Source organism: Callorhinus ursinus, unplaced genomic scaffold, assembly GCF_003265705.2.
Source record: "Callorhinus ursinus isolate GAN/ISIS: 27379988/994484 unplaced genomic scaffold, GSC_fseal_2.0 scaffold12, whole genome shotgun sequence".
Lineage (NCBI taxonomy): Eukaryota > Metazoa > Chordata > Mammalia > Carnivora > Otariidae > Callorhinus > Callorhinus ursinus.
In genome coordinates, this window is record NW_027397074.1 from 75,508,382 (window position 1) to 75,528,679 (window position 20,298).

General features: G+C 40.7%; 1 protein-coding gene across 11 annotated transcripts in view; it reads right to left on the minus strand.

The window, feature by feature from the left end:
* The window catches only part of DGKI (diacylglycerol kinase iota), a 453,062-nt gene that overhangs the window by 231,947 nt on the left and 200,817 nt on the right, over nt 1–20,298 (minus strand). For all 11 annotated transcript variants that reach the window (XM_073899243.1, XM_073899251.1, XM_025854834.2 and 8 more), the window contains 2 exons: nt 8,255–8,326; nt 4,923–5,039 (listed from right to left, as the gene is read on the minus strand). In XM_073899243.1, coding sequence (XP_073755344.1) covers nt 4,923–5,039; nt 8,255–8,326 — 189 coding nt within the window. The remainder of the gene's footprint in view (nt 1–4,922; nt 5,040–8,254; nt 8,327–20,298) is intronic.

Consider the following 20,298-nt stretch of genomic DNA (forward strand, 5'->3'; position numbering starts at 1 on the left):
ACACACACACACACACACACACACACACACACACACACACACACACATATATATATCAGTTTAAAAAGGAGTTAAATCTAGATGTAGTAATACAGGCTTCTCCCCAATATTTTTTAAGCTAGGAAAGCCAAGTTTTAAAGTATTACGTGCAGAGTGATGTCATTTATTAAAAAGACACACCTCTAGTCTCCTATGACTTGACCCCACAAAAATTCATGTATCATGGGTCATTCTCCATCAGCTCCAAGCACTTGCACTACTATTTCAACATCTTTAACTTGTTTATACAGTCAGAATATTATCCTCTAACATTTTCGGTCCAGAGGAGAAACACTGACATCTGTAACATTAAATATAACTTTGTCTTTAAATATATGAACAGATTTGTGCTTGATTCTTAAAATTTGGTTCTCTTTTAATTCTGGACTGTCATCTAAATTTCATCATCTCTTATTTTCTAGGTCTCTCCAAATAATTTGGTGATGAAACCCAGCAAATCATCCAGACCAGCCCTGGTTCCCCTTACCATCCAAGCTTCACACAGCGGGTGCCAGAGCAATGATCTACTCAGAACCAGCGAACTTTTAACAAATACGGAAAATATACGACTTAATTCCACCTCTTTACAACCTGCTTTTCCTGACCATTATACACTCAAGTAGGTTTCTTTCTCTTTAGAGTCATTTTTTAGACACAAGCATCACAAATAAAGCTGGCTTTATTTGGTGATCCACCTTAACAGTTGTTCTCAGAATGTTCAATAAACTTGTGTTGTCCTTCTTCATCCATCTTCCCAGTGAGTCCCCTCACATCCTTCAGGACCAAGCACAAACAGCATTTTCTGTTTAACCTACAACGATCTCCACCACCAAAATTGCTCAGTTCTTCATATTTCTACCTCATTCCTACATCTCGGATCACACTCACCACTCAATGCCTTAGAAATGTTAGCCTCTCACAGACCATGGCTGGTCCAACCAACCTGTGGGGCATCCTCCTATCACCACCCTGTGTATATCTGTCCTAAAAGATGCATGCTGACAACCAAGGCAAACCTTCCAGATACCTGAAGACCACTCTTTTTTTATTAAGGATTTATATGTGGCTGAATTCCTTTTCCAGAATCCATGAACTTCCTGCCCAGGGATTTAGTCTGTTGTATCAATTTTCTCCCATAAGGAGGATATTCTTTGTGGACATCAAATGAACATCTGTTTCATCTGTGGGCCTACCTGCTGCATCGAATGGCATCTGTGAATGGAGTTAAATGTCTACGTCATGCAGTTAAGAATATCTTCTTGTTTTTAAGCAGTGTCCTCACATACAGAAAAAAATATACATAAATTCTACAAGTAGGAAAAACATTTTGTCTGCTGTTCTCCATCTAATTTCCAATTTCTTTTTTTAGCCTTTCTCCATGTCTCCAGTGAATTCTTGAATCTCACTGCTTCCACGCCATCACTAACAGCTCGCCACCCACACTCTACAAACTATAGTTTTGATGGTCATCAATGCTCTAGAGCCAAACACAAAGACTCTTCTCAATCCTTGTTATTTTTTAATGCCTAGAGAATTTAACACTGATGGTTTCCCTATATTTCTTTCCATTTTTCATAATGAAACTCTGTGCCATGAGAGGCCGCTCCCTGTTCTGCAGGATTCTCTACCTCCTTTCACTTTCTGGTTGTGGATGCTCACGGTGTCTTCTTCGGTTCTTCAATTCAGTAAATGAATAGCTCTTAACTCTCTGCCATGGGATAAAGATCATGCTAGTGAACACACAATCCCACTACAGTGTAAAATACAACAGTTACAGTGGCACAGGTTGAGATGCCACTTGAGAGCACACCTGACACCAGGCTGTGGCCCCTACTCTGCCTCTTTCCCCATGAGAATCCTTCTCTCCCCTTATTCTCTCAGTGTAATACAGATGGCTCAGGGAACAATAACTTCTGTTATTGGTTTTCATCTGTTGATGTAGAACTTCATTTGATACCCTGTACTCAACAAGGAAAATACCAAGAGCTAACCTTTGAGTTTTACAATGGGCTAGGTGCGGTTTTATGTGCTTTATTTTTATTTTTTCAGTTCGTTAGTCCTCATGAAAACCCTATAACTAGGTACTAGTATTTACACTTTGCAGATGAGAAGCTGAAGAGTTTAAATTCTTTGAGATTATACAAGTCACTAAACAGCAGAGCCAGTTTAAGGATCTAGGCAGGCTGGCTCATAAGCTAGAGCTCCTAACCACTGTATTGTCCCCCACGCTCATCATATACTGGCTTTCAAATGGAATTTAATTAATGTATTAAATTATTTCTTTTGGGGGCCCATAGGAGGAGGGACTACAAAATTTTTAAAGATATGTGACTCAACAAGGCTTGCTATAGTAAGACAGTGAGGCAGCAGGACATATCATTAAGAACTTGGTTTCCAGAATCAGAATTCCTAGGTTCAAATGTCACCTCAAACTATTTAATAACCATATGGCCCCAGGTAATTTACTTGACTTTATTTCTCACTTTCTTCACCTACAACATAGGAATAGGGTACCTGCCTCAGAGGGTACTTGATGGTAAAATGAGATACTGAATGTAAAGTACTTAAAATATTTCCCAATACATATAAAAGCATTCCATATGTGTTAGTTTTTCTTATTCTTATTAGTACACTTTTCTGAATCAGAGAAGGACAATAAAAAGGTGTGTGTGTGTGATGAAATCAATATGGACTTTAGCATCTAGACTGTGAACTGTAATACCATTCACCATTAAAAGTAACCAAGATTCCTCAGAGAAATGGCTGCTTCCAGGTATAGGCAGGAAATACATAAGATGATCCTGGAACATGGTATGATTCCTGAAACCAAGGAAGTCATCAAAACCCTCATGGCTCATGAAAAATGGAGACAAGAGCCATCTGAAAGGCGGTCCTACTGGTCAAAGATAAAACAATATGAATATAAAAAATGATGCCAATGGATTGAAATATCATATATTTTATATATCACATAAGGTAAGTTGACACTTCATAATGATATGCTCTGAAAACCACCACCACCACCCTTAGCCAACTAATAACGTTGCTAAGGTACCAACTTATTATTCTGAAAATTTACAAATAAAGGTAAATAATCAAGCATCTGTCATGTGTTAGCTTTATTTTTTAGTTCCCTTATTACCAGCAGGAAAGTAAAGAAGAGTAAAAATCGGGAAAACCACCTCTTGGTAACCCCTAATAGAATAGATTTAGGTAATAATCTTCAATGGATAAAATGGTGAAAGGCTGGTGGACAACTTTATGATAGATGGATTAGAAGCATAGCTCCCGAACTCACTGATCAGTCTTAGAACTAAGAGTGAACAATCTGCTACCCCATTCCTTTGAAAGCAACATCACAGAAATACACTACCACCCATGGAGTGTAAACTAGTCTCACAGCTTCATGAATATAATTTTGGACACAGCACCCTTGCTCATGCCATTCTCCTGCCTGCTATTTCCTCTCTTCTCCATCGATCTACATCCCACCCATCTCTAAAGAGGTAGAGTAAAATTCACCTCCTTCATGAGGTTCTCCTTGATCTTTCCTTAAGAAAACTACACAGTTCTTCAGGACAAGGATCATGCATTACATCACAATACCTAGGAGCTTTCTTATTACCATCAAGGTTTTCAGTGAAAACATGTTGATTTAACTGAGTATTTAATATAACACTCTTAGAGAGATTATTGAATCTTAGGGGTTGGGGAACCAAAGAAGTAAAAAGGTTAGAGATTTTAAATTAACGGTAAGTTGGAATGGGTACTTGAATTTCAAATGCAGTACTCCACTTGCTATCACCTTGGGCCACTCATTTAACAGCTCTAAAATGTAAGATGAAAAAGCTAGGCTCTCCATTTTTTAATGAATAGATATTGCATTTGCCTCTGGAAGAGATTTCCCAAGGGCTTTTGTGGACTGTTAACTAGGAAAGCTTATTACTAAATGTTACTCATCAAGAGAAGCTGAACTTTATGTAAAAACACACAAAGCAAAACAGTGTCCTTGATCCACCAGTTTTTTAAATACAACTGAGTCAGTGAGAATAAACTGCATGATGATTTTGAAGACCGTATAAAGTAGGACTGCCATATCTTTTAAAGGTATTACATTCAATAGGCCATCATACGGTAGGTGCATCTCTAGGAGAGGTATCATCTTTCCCACCATCGCGTTACAAGTCTGCCATCCCATAACTTGGAGCTCAAGGTCTAAGATGTATGGTACGAAGGTAGAAATTTGGCTATCAAAGATTATGACCTTGTTGAGAAACCGCTATGGTTTCCCAGCATATCGCAGAGATGCTCTAGGACAGAATGTACAACAAGAATTGAATACAGAATGAGATTAGGTATTAAGAGGATAAATTCTACTTTGCCTTAAGAAAAGAGTGTTGCTCTCTGGGCAGGCCTTGTGTATTTAGGAAGGTCATGACCCACAGTCTGCCGTTCAGGTTGGAAGTGGTGGTAAGCTCAACCAAACAATGAAGCCTGCACAGTTTGCCCTCACCTTCACTCCCTGGGGATGCCCAGGCTGGAAGAGAAGAGAGGTGTGTAAGAATTAGCTGCACCCACTACTAGTCTTTAACGAACTTAGGAGAACACCCAAAGTGAGTACCATTAGCACATAAAGGGGAAGGAACCATTCCTGCTGTGGAACTTGGATTTCTTCAGGAAAGGGAGGCTGGTTCCATGAGAGAGCCCAACTGCGGTAAAGTGATGGGCTAATGGGATGAACTGGGGAAGCTAAGCATGGGGCTGTGGGGATGAGAGAGCAGAGATTTTCGGAACCCAAAAAAAGAGTCAGGGCAAGAAAAGCAAGAAGCAGCAGTTCCTTTTTCTCTGTACTGGTCCAGCAGCACCAGGGGCCCAGAAGTTACCTGCGGTTTCTTCACCTTAATGATCCAGGTGGGCGGGACAATTACAGCAGCATGAGCCCCCAGGGAGCAGGGTTCCTCAATCTGATGCAGCATGAAGCAGGTCACCTTATTGTGAAACTGAGGAGAAAAATAGGCCAATAAACAATCCTGGACCAAGGGCACCGCTAAAGCAAGAAGGAATTAAGAACATGCGCACACAGGCACTCACCCAGCCTTGCAGACACGGAAGACACATGCTCCTTATCACCACCCAAACAGCCCCAGAACTGAGAGACCAGATCTGGAACTCATTCCACTTTATAAACCGATAAAGAAATCAATCTTGTAGGTCAAGGCCAGCTAAAACTTTATAAGCTTTCAATGGGATATTTATATAACGAGGTCTCGAAGGGTTCTCTTAATCCTAACCCTGGCTATAATTTTGTTGCACTTGACTTGCACTTGTCACAGACTTGATATGGGATAATGCTGGGGAGGCAATGGAGGCAAGCAGAAAGGCAGGTTCTCTCACCTGTCCTTCTTTTTTCTAATCATAGGTGTAAATCCATCCCAGGTAGTCCCTCTAGTTTAGGAAACCCAGGAAAGCAGCAGCAGGTCTGTTCTAGCGAGTTCTTAATCCAAGAGGTAACGAAGAAATTGCCTCTGCTGGATTTGTCTGGGGCTGCTAAAAAATACGATGACCCTAACTACACTTGGTAAGTCTAAAAGGCTTCCTGTTTTTGAAAGGAAGAAAGTAAATGTAGACTGATGATCATAACAATACCCCAGAATTAGTGGTTTAGCTCTGTACCAATGGACTGAGTGACCATCATCTTTTGTGTGTAAAGTGATAATGATGTGTGGTAACAATTTTTTCCTAGTAAACAAAATCCACATTATACAATAATTGTGGGCCTTAAAGTTTTAATCAGTGATTTTTAAAAACTTTAACATCCGTTTCTACTGTATTATACTTAGTGGAACCATACATTGTCATCTTAATGGGAACAATTTTAAGAATGAAAGGGAGCACTGCTAATAATTATGTTGGAACAACAAACATAAATTAGGTCTGTCTCAGGAAACCTGGCAAATATGGCCACCCCAATTATGTCACAGAGGGAATTTGTCTTCATTTCTGCCTATCCTCACATGATCCCATAGCAAATTACTAATTAGGTATGAATGCAAAATAAGTCAGTAATTTCCCCTATGGCCAGTTATTTGTGATCTGCAAACAGTGACATACTAGAAAATATTATTTCTTCTTCAAAATTTGATTTCTTTTAGCAATTCAAATAAATCCCTAAATGGATGTTGATTGCATTTCTAAAATGGTGAAGATCCCCGAGATGACCCATTTCAATTGTCAACTTATAGCCGAGTAATCGCCAATCTAAACAGACTAAGAGTTATGTCCAAAAGTGCCTAACTTTTACAAGGTGGAGTCAGAGCCTAAAGCCCCAAAAACCAGCTCTTGAACACATTTTTTTTTCCCCTGCTGCAGAAAGTGCCTATAGATAGCACTTGTTTGACATCAGATATCCTAGAAGGGATTACCTGGAGGGTTAAAATATATCACCAATGTAATTTGTCTTAAAATGTTTTGTATCTTTACTTCTTGCAAAATCACCTACAATGTGGTTCAACTGAGCTATGAGTTAATGACAAGAGAACATGTGCACCACGTAAAGTGGGAGTGAGTTCCCAAATTAACAGACCCTGGATAACCTATCTCATCACAGCCTGGTAGCACAGGGGTGGAGCAGACGAAGTCCATAGGAGCTCAAACCACCAGTGATGCTCTCCCACAGGTGTGGCCTCAACAGATCAGGGAAACTAGCAGCACAGATACTGTCAGGGACACCTGGAACCTGAATTAGCTTCTTTCTCTCCAGGTGGACACACTGCCTTGCTGGTATAGTTTCATTCAAGGACTAGGATGACCTCACATTTGCGAGCATGTTCTTGAACAGAAGCACAAAGACTATTTATGTAAAAACTGACAGGAGATGGAAATGCCTAGAAAATGTGGCAGGAGAGGGATACAGCGAGCACTGAGCTTTCCAGACCAATGCATCCCTACCTAGCAACAGTAGCTTCTCCTGAGACTTGGGTGCCTAGGGAAATTACGCTAGAGAGATTAGGTCAAACTTTATAAAATTCCCCAAATTCAAAAGTTTTTGACCCACAAAAATGTCAATTTTATGTGTTTCAACTAAATGTATCTGCTCCTGCCCTATGGGCTGTTTTGGCTAGTTAAATCTGATGTGTGTAGAGGGCTGAAGTCTTCCTGTAAACCCTTAACTTACCTGGACCACCACAGCCCTTTTTTTTTTTCAGGCTGTCTGCGCAATGAGTGAACTCTATGTCCCAGTTATACAGTCATTCAACAAAGTAGGTGAACTGAGAGATTAGAGCAAGGCTCCACAAACTTTTTCTATAAAAGGCCCACAGAGTAAATAGTTTAGCTTTAAGGGGGCCATACTTTCCCTGTTGCAACTACTCAACTCTGCTGTTGTAATGTGAAAGAAGCCACGGACAATAAATAAATGGATGGGCATGGCTGTGTTCCAATACAATGGTATTTATAAGAACAGGCAGCAGTCAGATTTGGTCTATGGGCCATAGTCTGTCAACCCATGAGTTAGCACTGTCTGGTTAAAAACAAACAAACAAAAAACCAAAAAAACAGGTGCATAAGCAAACAAGAAAATGAGCCATCTGGTTGGAAGAGAGGTGTTAAAAAATGGACAAAGGATAGATAAAAGAGGAAAACAGGGAAACTACCTTTGGATCCTAATGAATATATACGCTCAAATGTAAAGAAGAGTTACGTTTCGATGAATATACACACAGCTGCAATAATATCCAAGCCTAAAGAAGGGTACGAGACCACTCCTTACCCCAACAGCACACCGTAAGAAAGTCACCCATATCAAAAACAGAAGAACCAACATGGCTGGATGCTGGTGTTAGAGGGATTATCTAATGTTGCAACTTTCAACCATAGAGGAGTTATCAACAATCCAGTGTAGGGGAAGAAATACAATCTATGGGGTGGGAAGTCCTTGATTCTAGGCCCAGGTTAGAACCAGGGGAGGATTTCCCAGTCTCTGATCCTAGGCTTCAGTGTATATAAATGAAGGGGTTAATTGATCTCTATAGTTTCTGCCAGGTCATATAGGCTGCAGTTCTATAGTTCTAATCTTTCTTCCTCAAGGATCCTACATGAGGGAAATAATACATAAATTAGAATAACCTTCCACTTATAGACAGCAACTTGGATAATGACCAAAGTCCACCGTGATAAAACATAAGCCCATTTTGTTTCATTTTGTCCCCAGACTTACCGCCTGCTTGCACCAGGAACAGCTGATAGCCACAATCTCTTTACTGTGGAAGGAGAATTTTTGCTGGAAGCCCTGGGATTTTAGGACAAGAGATAGAGAATTTAAAACGGCTTCCATCACAGCGCGCACTCGCCCTCCTGAAGTCCAATGAAGCAAGGCCAAAGGCGGCCCTGCCCCTCAAGGTAAGTCAAGTCCTGCAAATGCCACGTTCACGCTTCCGTCCTCCGCCCTCTGCCATCCAAGAACTTCCCACTCCTCAATCATCTGGAGCGTGAGAGGAGGCACCAGTGTTTTCTGTGCCACTAACTACTCAAAGTCAGCCACAAAAAGAGTTGTTTCTTTTCCCCAAATGAATGTGGTTCAGATAGGATTTTATTATAAGCAAAGGAAAAGCCGCTATTGGGTCACGTGGTTCTTTGGAAGGCTGGGCATCCGTCTCAGAGGGGCTGCACAATGTTAACATCTGAGAACCCAGAAAAAGAGAAATTAAGTATTAGAGTTAGGACCTAGAAGTCAAGGTCTGGGAAGAGTCCAAGGGTGTCGTAGGAAATTCAAACACTTTCACCATCTCCTTGGGACTCAAAACAAGCAGCTTTCCCAATTTTCATCCTTCACTAGCAAGCAGCAATGAGATTAATGGAAGAGCAAACACAATCCTCTTAAATGAACAAACAGAATTACTTTTCCATCAAGAACGGAAGAGATGCTTTTTGGCGGCTGTTGTCCTTAAATAATTACCAGAGAGAAGTGGGCAGTAATACTCAAAGAATTTTGTTTAGCCTTCCCAAAGCTCATCCATTTCTATCTGCCTGTGACATCTAAACCCAAATAAACTAATGCAAGACAATGACAAAAAAAAAATTGAAATAGGGATTTTGTAAAGTGATCAAAAAGAAAGCAAAGATGCGATGGGCAGGGAAGCTTTTAAGGTGCTGGCTGGAAAAGTCTTGTTTTAATGTGTACAGATCATTTTAAGAAAAAAAATCAATTTACACATTACTATAAGAATTCCCAATGGCACTTTTTTGCAGTCCCCAGGATTCCTACCAATCTGTAGCACTGTACAATGGAGCACTTCCTCCATTTTGAGCCTCTCCCTTCTCTTGGGTTCCTAAAACACATGTTCTCCATCTGCTTCTCTTGTCTCCTGCATGTGACAGAAGACCAGGACCACTTTCAGCCCTCTGGGCTCTGTGGTTCCTCCTTGAATCCTCTTCTTTTGTCCCCAACTCAAATCTCACTTCCAGAAACATGACTTAACATCAGATTCCTCTGGATTTTGAAACATAGCTCCATCAATACCCCTTTCTCAGCAACTGAAGTGCTAACAATCATTCCAAGTGCAGAGGAGTTAACCAGCAGGCTGGAGACCGCTCTCCTTACAAGGTCTGCTTACAAGGTTGGCCCTTGGCTGCCATCTAGAAACTTGGATTTCAAGAGGGTTCCCCTATTCCCCCAAACACTTAAGAGAGGCTCACTGCACCTAAAATGTTGGTACAAACAATGTGGTTTATGCTGAACCCCTGCTTTCCTTTTGAGAGTCTGGGATTTGGGTATGTGCCATGCAGAACATGCTTACGTAACCAGTCCCCAATAAAAACTCTGGGCACTGAGCCTCTAACGAGACCAGCAGACAATATTTCACACGTGCTATCACAACTCCTATCAGAGGAATTAAGCACATCCTGTGTGGCTCTCTTAGGAGAGGACTTTCAGAAGGTTGCACCTGGTTTCCTCCAGACTTTGCCCCATGTGCCTGTCCCTTTGCTGATTTTGCTTTGCAGCCTTTCATTGTAATACATCACAGCTGTAACACTTCCTTAGTCCTAGGAGTAATCCTAGCGAATCTTCAAAACAGGTGGTCTTGGGGACCCTGACACGCTCACCTCTCCCCCAAACAATGCTTCCTTCTGTCACCGATACTGTCGTTTTCCACAGAAAGGACACACTGTTTGCAAAACACACATGGACTGAATTATTAGGATAGGGGTGGTGGTCGCTGCTGTGTGGCCAGCAACAACCCACAATCCCCCAGCACCGGGAGTGAGAACCGCCTGACAGAAAGGGCTCACAGAGAGGACACAAAGTCAGGGGGCCAAAGGGTTAGGTAGCCCAGCCCTTTCAATTCAATATGGGTCTATGTGGTATAAGATGGAACCAAGTACGAAGGCATGAATTCACAGGGGAGGTGTTTGCCAAGTTCACCATCAACTCTCGGGCCACTCTTGATGGACCAGGTGAGAGAGAGATGAATAAAGCTTCTCTTTAGGGCCATAGCAACAATTTGTGAGTGTGTGAGGAAGGAAGCTGTAGCGAACAGCAAGTACACTGAAGCGGGTGCAGTGTCTGCCCAGGGACCCCCGAGGCAGCATGACCAGGTCCCCCCAGCCTGCTCCTCCCAGCCAGCAGCCCTCAGGCCCCACTGATGGGTCACTTCACATCGGGACATCCGATAGAAGCTGATGGAGAGATGGCAAAGTTCGCTCCATTTGCTAACTTCTTTCTCCCGGGGTAGTCTGTTTCCCCCCGGTTCTTCAGTCTATCCTGGGCGCAGCCACCAGGGAAAAAGCTACTTCTTACGTATCAGTGTCTGTCTCAAAATACCCAAATAACTACTTTCTTCAAGATTACAGAATCAACTATCATACTGGCATTTAGAGCCATCCTTAATCTTCCCAACATTTGTACATCAATCTCCCAACCCTCACTATTGTAAATTCTTGTTTAGTGGGATGGATTTTTTTTTTCAATGGATTTAATTATATTTCCAACATGCTCTATTCATTTCCATGTTTTTGCCCATTTTTTTTCCTCTGTTATCCTCAAGCCATTATCTAGAATGCCTACCACTATTTCACATACAGCATCAGACTTTACTTCCACTATGAAAATCCAAGTCTTCTAAGATCCCCTCCATTCACTGTGATGCTCCTGCAAAATTATAAGCCTTCCCACCTGGTCCTCCCCTTAGCATTAATGAACAGGTGCCCTAAGTTGCTGGTTATTTTATATGCACATGAATTATCTCTCCAATGGAATTATGAACTCTTGGAGAGAAGTCCTTATAGTATTTCTTTTTTCTTTTCTTTTCTTTTCTTTTCTTTTCTTTTCTTTTCTTTTCAAGTAGGCTCCATGCCTAGTGTGGAGCCCAATGCACAGCTTGAACTCATGACCCTTAGATCAAGAACTGAGCTGATACCAAGAGTCAGATGCTTAACCGACTGAGCCACCCAGGCAGCCCATAATATTTCTTAACAGGTCTCTACAATTCAGCATAGTTTTTTGAAAATCACAGGCATGGTATATTTTCTAATTGAATAAGAAAGTCACTGCTACCACAATGTGATCCAGTTATAAATTTTATGCCATCCAGACCTTAAAAACTTAACCCAAACCACCTGAAAATATGTGCCTTACTGCACCTTCCTCCAACCCCTACAGACATGGCAAGCATAGTAAGATTCTGATTTTCATTTTTTAAGTCTGTGACCTCAACATGCTGCATGGCTGACAATCAGTATCGTAGAATTGGTGACGTCACAGCAGTAGCCACAACTGGAAGTCTGAATGTTGCTGGGTCAGATGTACTGGTGAAGAGAGTCTTAAATGCTATTACACAGGCACTATTCTATCAATTCAACACAGCAGGTGATCGAAGATCAAATAGAAGCTGATGGAGAGATGGCAAAGCTGGGAATAGTTCTTGGACCTGTTAATTATTGGCCTGGTGATTGGAGGCACATCACTTAACCCTTCCAAATTTCTCCTTTCACCTGAAAATGAGAATAAAAATACAAACTTCTCCTATACCACAAAATAGTTTTAAGTATCAAATGAGGCAGTGTACTGGAGGGATATTTATAACCCAGGAAATATAAATGAAGCAATACTTTTATTGCTAAGACCTATCAACAGGACTCTGTCCCACCACCTTGCCGACGGAGCCCTCCAGTGACTAATAGGACCAGCAATATTCTATTTAATGGTACAGAGCATGTGTATCAGCCCCTCCCTCTACTGCATATTGGCCTTCTGGGTTCAGCGAGAAACAGACACCGTCCACTGTCGTCCCGGCAGCCAGGCAGACAGCAGAAACAAACAATAAGGCCATCGACAACTAGGGCTCTGGGCACTGTGCTCATACGGAATTGTGGTGGGTCCCTTGGAAACGAGGTCTGTGCTTTGTTTTGGATGCTAGTCTGGCAGAGTCACAGGAGCTGTGGCTTCAGGGTTATTGTCTAACATAGAGACATAAATAGAACCACATCATAGCCTTCATGAACCCAGTTCCCACAGACCACCTGCAATGGGGAGATTTTGGCCAGGAACTCAGCACAGCAAAAAGAGCCAGATTCTTAATTACCCATTTTTAAATGCTGGCCCAAGTCTAATATTATGGTACTGACAGATGCCCTTACTGAATATCAGCTGACTCTGATTTTTAAGGACTATTTTGTTCATCACTATCAAAGAGTAAAATAGGAATGTGAGGTCAGATGCTTTGGATCTGACTTCAGAATTATAAATGCCATGAACCCTGAGAGATAAGGTCATTTTTTTTGGTCGAGTTTTTTAATAAAATTGAGTCCTTGGAATAAAGTTTAAACAACATTTATTCTGAGCAGCTAAAGCTTTGCTGTATCTTTTTCTTCTGCAATCTAGAGCATATACCAAATGGCCCTCAGTTCTATAGCCTTGGCTTAAACTAGAAAAAAATGGGGGGGAGGGGGCTTTACTTGAAACAAACAAATGATTTTACTGTTTATGTATTTAACTGAGGTTGGATAAGGGAATCTCCTGACCACTGCCTGATTCTGTTTGACTTCACTTTATCCAACAGAATTGTTGATACTGCTCTTGCCTCCAAAACTTTAAACAACAAAAACAGAATAAACTTCTGCACATCCACTCCCATGTCCAAGACTCACCAAGTATTGCAAAAGGCAAAAACCCAAGGGGATTATAAGACTAAGTCAATATTTATCTCCAAACAGAGAATCTGAAGCATATTTCCTCAAGTTCCTTCTATAATTTTTGAAAAATATGTGTACTTTTACACATTCTATATCTAATATCTAAAATGTTCATCAGATGCAAGTTCATTATTTCTAGAAAAATAAAAATGAAATTTTAAAATAAAAACTTATACCACTCGTAAGCTTATCCAATGGAATATAAATACCACAGCAATTTAATACAATGAGAAAGGAAATGTTTCCAATCAGAGCAGAACCTCACTAAAGATCTCAAACTGGTTGTGCTGTTTCAGTGCAAATGCTTTTAACTTAACTAGTTTAGGCTCACAAACAACCATGACATTTGAGCACCACCAGCCGAAGCTGATAAATAACTAAGACCTTTGACCCCAAAGTAGAACAACACCAACCTAATTGAAAACATCTTTTTAGCCAATAAAAAATGGCACTTGTTTGACCTTTGAGTGACCCAAGCATGGACCCACACCAATCTAATCTAACCAGTCTAAAACCTTTTTCCCCACTAAAAAAAAAGTGGCACTTGTTTTGACCAACTATCAGTAGACTCATAGACCAATTCTGCCCTATCCAGAGTACAACCTTTACTCTTTAATTAACAAAACCACCATAAGTCACCATCCAACATACAAGTTGTTGATTTTTCTTCTCAACAAACTTATTTAGTCCAGTCTTCCATATGTGTACCCTTGCCTACAATGTGAATCAGTAGATATTAGGCTATTTTTATAATATGCCTTTTTTCTTGGTCTTCTCACAGTGAAAATTTAGTAGCATTGATATAGGTACCCTTATGGCTAGTGCAGCTTTATAATAGCCAAGATATAGAAGCAACCTAAGTGTCCACTGATGGATGGATAAAGATGTAAACACACACACACACACACACACACACCCCACAAATAGTCAGAAAAAGGAACTCAGCCATAAAAAAGAATATGGACTATTACCTAGCCATAAAAAAGAAGTTGCCATTGAGATAACATGGATGGACTTAGAGGGTATTATGCTTAAGTCAGAGAATGACAAATACTGTATCATCTCACTCTCTGGGGAATCTAAAAAACAAAACAAATGAGCAAACAAAAAACAGAAACAGACCCATAAATACAGAGAACTGGTGGTTGCCAAAGGACAGGGGTGTGGGTGGATGGGCAAAACAGGTAAAGGGAAGGGGGAGGTACAGGCTTCCGGTTAGGGAATCAATAAGTCACAGGAATAGAAGGTGCAGCATAGGGAATACAGTCAATGATTTGTCAATAGCGTTGTATGGTAACAGATGGAAGCTATACTTGTGATCATATAGACTTGTCAAATCACTATGTTGTGTACCTGAGACTAATACAAATTGTGTCAACTGTACTTCAGTAAGAAAACAAAAAATACTAAAAAAAAATGGCATCATTAATATTCTAGTTTATGCAACATTAGAGCTTATTTACTCATAGAAAATCTAATTTACCTGAACTTCCTAAATTTCCTACCTTGGTTTTGCTAGTCTTAAGCTAAAATTTGTATGAATACCAAGATTTTCAAAATGTAAATCTATGTGGTCATCTAAAATGAATTATAATAAATGAAGTCTTTATAAATGAAATTGTAGGAAGCAATGTTTTTATAACTTCTGACAGTGCTGCAAATTATGAATCTACAGTGGCTTTATTAGAATTACCTTTGAAAAATCTTAAATTCTTGTCTCGTGGGTTTAATTATACAATTTACAGCATTAATTAAAGGCTCTGAAAATTTATCGATGCCTTTATTGTCCATAATATGCTCTTGCTCTGGGATAATTGCTGACTTACACACACAGATTGACACTTTATTATTTTTCAATAAAACATTCTGTGTCCTTCCATTCTAATGTTGCTGGTAATTACAATGTATTAATCAGAGCCAGTCTTCTTATCCTCATAGTTTCTGCTTTTTCCATTAGTTTATCTGAAGGCCCCTGCTATAAACTACAGATCATAAATTGAGGAAGCAAAATTTGGGGCACAGTCATCTTAGTAAAGTTAACATTGCTACCATGAACTTGTCAGACTGTATGGAGAGTCTAAGATGTGATTTCCAGAATTTAGTCATTTCAGAGACAGATGACTTCATGGAAGCAGACGGCTTGCAACCCAGGACCTTGCAATTAAGGAATAATTAAGATTAAGCCTATAACAATGGCTACTGATTTACATTTTAATTTACATGTTAACTATTTTTAACTGTGATATTTATACTTCATCTTTTTATGACTATCTGGGTTCTAGGACAAAAATGTTTTATACAGATACTTACCGTTATACTCAATATGGCCCAAACTGCATATAAAACATTAACTGTTGGGTCTGTATCTTTGTCCTAGAATACCAGGGAAGTTCTTTCTATGAAAGTATTTTCCTAATGATACAACCAGCTACAATTATGATAATGATCCATGAAAATTAATTTCATCTGATTGTCCCATGATTGATACTTACCAATAAAATTATAACACTGATTCACCAAGCAGGTTGTTTTGTTTAAAAACAACTTTCCCCAAAGATAGGACTGATGTTACTACAGTTACCAAATACAAATCATTGCAGCTTCTCAGAGAAGCCATATAATCTATAATCTTGCTGACAGTATGACATTCCAGGAGATAATTGGCTGTACTTTTACCCTTAACTGAGGAAAATGCTCTTCTGCTGGCAGAACTAACTACGCTTTCTTTTTGTGCAAATTTAGGCTATTTTGCTATAACAGCCCCCGGACAGCTGAGAAAGAGACTTACAAAATTTGCCAAAATTCTCAAATTGCGCCCCTCCTGGTTTCATAAATTTATGTCAAAGTAATATCACCATATAATGTATGCCTTTAGAGAAAGAAAGGATTCTGCTGTCTAGAAATAGTTATGACTCCATTTTAAGGGTTTAATAGTCAACTGATGGATTTTCCAGCTATATCTAATAGAGCCACTGTTTCTGTGAGATTTTGATCGTCTCTTTCTCTATCACAGCAATTCTGGCATTTCTATTCGACTTAATGAGGACTGTTTTTTGTTGTTGTTGTTGTTGTTCAAGTTTTCAAACACCACCTAATATTACATTACTCTTCCTGGTAGTATTTCAAATGGCCTAATAACCTTTCACATCAACATGCTCTGCCAGGGTGGTATATAGGCACTAAGAAGGAACAGACTGAATCTCAAAAGATCTGGCTGCAGGACATACCCAATATGTAGCAGCTGGAATGGGACAGTATATATGGGACTGCATCCTGAGGGTTCAGAATAAAAGGAGGCAGGACATCAAGTTGGATAAAGGAGTCTCTCAATGTGGGATCACTCCTCTATAATAGTGCATTTAGTGCATTATCAGGAACCCCAGAAGATGATGCTAACACTCAATGGCATTCTGAAAACTTGAATAAAGAGGGTTCATATTAAGTAGAAATTTTAGAACTGCTGTGATAGAAGTGATGAAAATCTCACAGAAATAGGCATGTTAGAGTTGCTGTATTAGGTACAGCTGGAAAATCCATCAGTTGACTCTGTTCTGCAAGAGGATGCAAAGGATACTCCCCTTACAAAAGCAGTGAAAAACTGGTAAGGACACCATCATTGTTGAGAAGCTCTCCTCCGTAGGTTAGATCTGATGATAGGAAATGCCTTATGGAATGAGCATTCTGACAGCAACTGGGATTCCAGAATCCCCAAATAATAGGGACCATATGACAGCACTTAACCACTGAAGCAAGGTGAGTACAATTACTACAAGATTGAAGTTGCAGCCAAGGGGGCTTGACCTACAGAGAGCTATGATATGGTCAGTACAGCATGACCTCCCTAGAAGTAAGGTGGATTATCAGATAAAATGAGTATTACTCAATCCATACAATGACAAGAAATTAAGAACGGAGGATCAAGAGATATGAGGACAAATGCTCCCACAGAGTCATAATCTTTTGCCTCATTTCTGGACTTAAGCCAGTTTTCAAAGATAAAACACACTGATTATAGAGAGCAAGTCCACAGGAGAAAAATCCTGCAACATCATAGCAAGGGTCTATGGCAACATTTCCCCAGCCTCTAACTAAAAGGATCTACAGACATTTACTCGGGTAGTTATACACTGGGGAGGCAGAAATGTCTAAATAATCTAAAGACTACTGGACAAGAGTCCAAGTTGATATGCATACCCAAGTACCTGTGTTTGAAGAAACATCTTGGCGCCCTATTAGAGTAGGGATGTAAAGTAGGGTACAATTTAAAAAAATAAAGCCCTGGGCCTGGACAGGTTCAGAGAGAGTCTACTGGCTCCACAAATCCACCAGGATTAATTTCCCTGGTCCCTCATTGTGTAATTAGAGTGAACATATCTGGTATATTTGGCAGAACTCCTATTACTGGTTTCTTGGCCTATTGTGCAAGAGCTGACATAGGGAGAAAGCCCAAGTGAAACCATAAACCACCCTCCCGGTCATATCTAAATCAAAACCAATGTCACATTCTCAAAAGTAATGGGCACTAGGTGATATTAAATGATTAATTTTTAAGTTATGACAACGGTATGTGTTTATGTTTTTTAAAATCATTATCCCCTTTTATGCCATCCTTAAAGACTACAAGAAGCCATGGTAGTGGTCCCCAAAATATCCCCATTTAATTCACAAGCAGAGCTCTTATAAAACCAGACATTATACTGGAGAATAATGCTGGATTACCACAAATTGAACCCAGTGTATCTAAATGCAGGGATCTTCTGACCTTGAGTGTATGACATAGGGCCACTGACTTGGCAAATTTTCCATTCCTTTCCGAAAAGAGAATCAAAAACTGTTTACATTTACCTGGTAGAGTTAACAGGGCTTTTAACTCCTCTGCATCCTATCCAAATGTAGTGCGAAGGGACATGAACCATACGAACATTCTGCAGAACACCACTTGGTTTACTGTACCAATGACATCATGTCTAAATGGATGGCAAGAAATGGCAAATACATTGGAGGTCTTAATAAGACTACAAAAAAAGAGCGGTCCCACACATCAGTGAAGCTTCTAGGGTTTAGTGGTCGAGGGCATGCAAGAACATCCTGTCCAACCTAAAGGAAAGATTATTACTTTTCACAATTTGACTACTAGCAATGATGCACAGCACTGTGTATTTCTCTTTGAATTCTGGAGGCAGGATACTCTACACTGAGGAATACTGCCTTGGTCCATTTATTGGATGACATTAAATGCTTCCAGCTTAGAGTAGAACCCAGAGCAGAAAACAGCCCTGCACCCAGAGCCAGTCTGCAAAGAAAGTACCCCTATCACTTGGGCCATACAACCAAGATGGCTCCATGCTACTAGAGATATTGTGGAGGAGGAAAGATGCCCTGTGGGGTTTATGGCAAGCACCAGTGGGAGAATCACAACATGGACTGGATTCTGAAACAAGGTTGTGCCATCTGCAGGAGAGAACCACATATCCTTCAACAAACAGCTCCTTCAATACTCTGCTCTGCTGGAAGAATACCTGACTACAAATCACCAGGAGGTCATGACCTGGGTTCTGTCAGATCACCAAGCCATAAAGTTGGGTGGGCCCAGCTGCAATCCATCATTATATTTAACTGGGACCATCTGGGATTTGGCATGAGCAGTTCCAAAGACCACAAGATGTCTGAGTAGATAACTCAGACTCCCCATATCATCCACTCTTACGTATAGTACCAGGCCTCTCATTTGACTCACACCTATGGAAATATGGAGGTCCCTAATGACCAACTGACAGAGGAGGGAAAAGCTGAGATTGGTTTACAGCTGGGTCAAGTTGGCCTATGAGTCCAGGTCACAGGTGGCTACACAGGAATGGCCCAGAGAAATATAAGTAGGAAGAAATCTTCCCAATGAACATAACTTCAGGTAGGGCAGCTGGTCATCTACTTTGTGTGAAAAGATAGATAGCCTGATATATGAATATATAATGACTTACAGGCAATGGTGAATGGCTTGGCTAGTTGATCAGAGGCTTGGAAGGAAACAGGGAGGTGTGGGGAAGAGGCACGTGGATGAACATACGAGAGTAAGTACAAGGAGTGAAGATCATTGTATTACATATTAATATCCACCAGCGAGCTCTCACTTTATAAGAACTAAAAACTTAGACATAGTAACACGGACTCCACACTGTCATGAGCCATCCATGGCACAATGGACTCCTGTGGAGTTGCCATGATAGCAGCGTGAATGTTGTTTGGGTTCAACAGCAAGGGATTTCACTCACCAAAACTGAGCTGGCCACTGCCCCTGCTGAATGTCTAACCTGCCAGCAAAAGATACCAAGGCTGAGCACCCAGTATGGCACCATCCTTCAAAGGGAATAACCAGCTACTTGATGGTAAATTGATCTCACTGAATCCTTTCCACTGTGGAAGGGGCAGCAACTGATCTTGACTGGAATCAACACACATTCTGGGTATGGGCTTACCTTTCCCTGCTGCTGGGTTTTGGTTGGCACCACTATGCAAAGGCTTACAGAGTATGTGACCCACCAACACAGGAGTCTGCATAACTCTGTGTCGGACTGGAGAAACTATTTTGCAACAACAGAGGTGCAGAAGTGAGTACACAGCCATAAAATATACTGGTCATATCACATCCCACACCATCCAGGAGCCACAGGCCTAACAGAGAGTTGGAATGGCTTTTGAAGATGTTAATAGAATCTAGCTTTCAGAAAATACCCTACGAACACCACTCTCCAGGCTCAGCGTACTCACTAAATCCATGGTCGTTCCACAGTGCTGTTGTTTCCAGGGTAAAATACGTGGATGTAGACCCCAAGGAGTAGGAACAGCCCTGCCTTCCATCATTTCCATTGGCCCACTTGGGGAATTTGTGTTTCCCATCCCCAGAACTCTGGGCTCTGGGGGTCTGAATCCCAGATGGGGAACATCTCCACTGTGGGACATAACAGGAGGCCCTTAAAAGCTTAAACTACCACTAGGCCAGTTATTTTGGGATCTTTGTATCAAGAGAGTAGCAGGCACAGGAAGGAGTCACCATCTTGGCAGTAGTAATTGCTC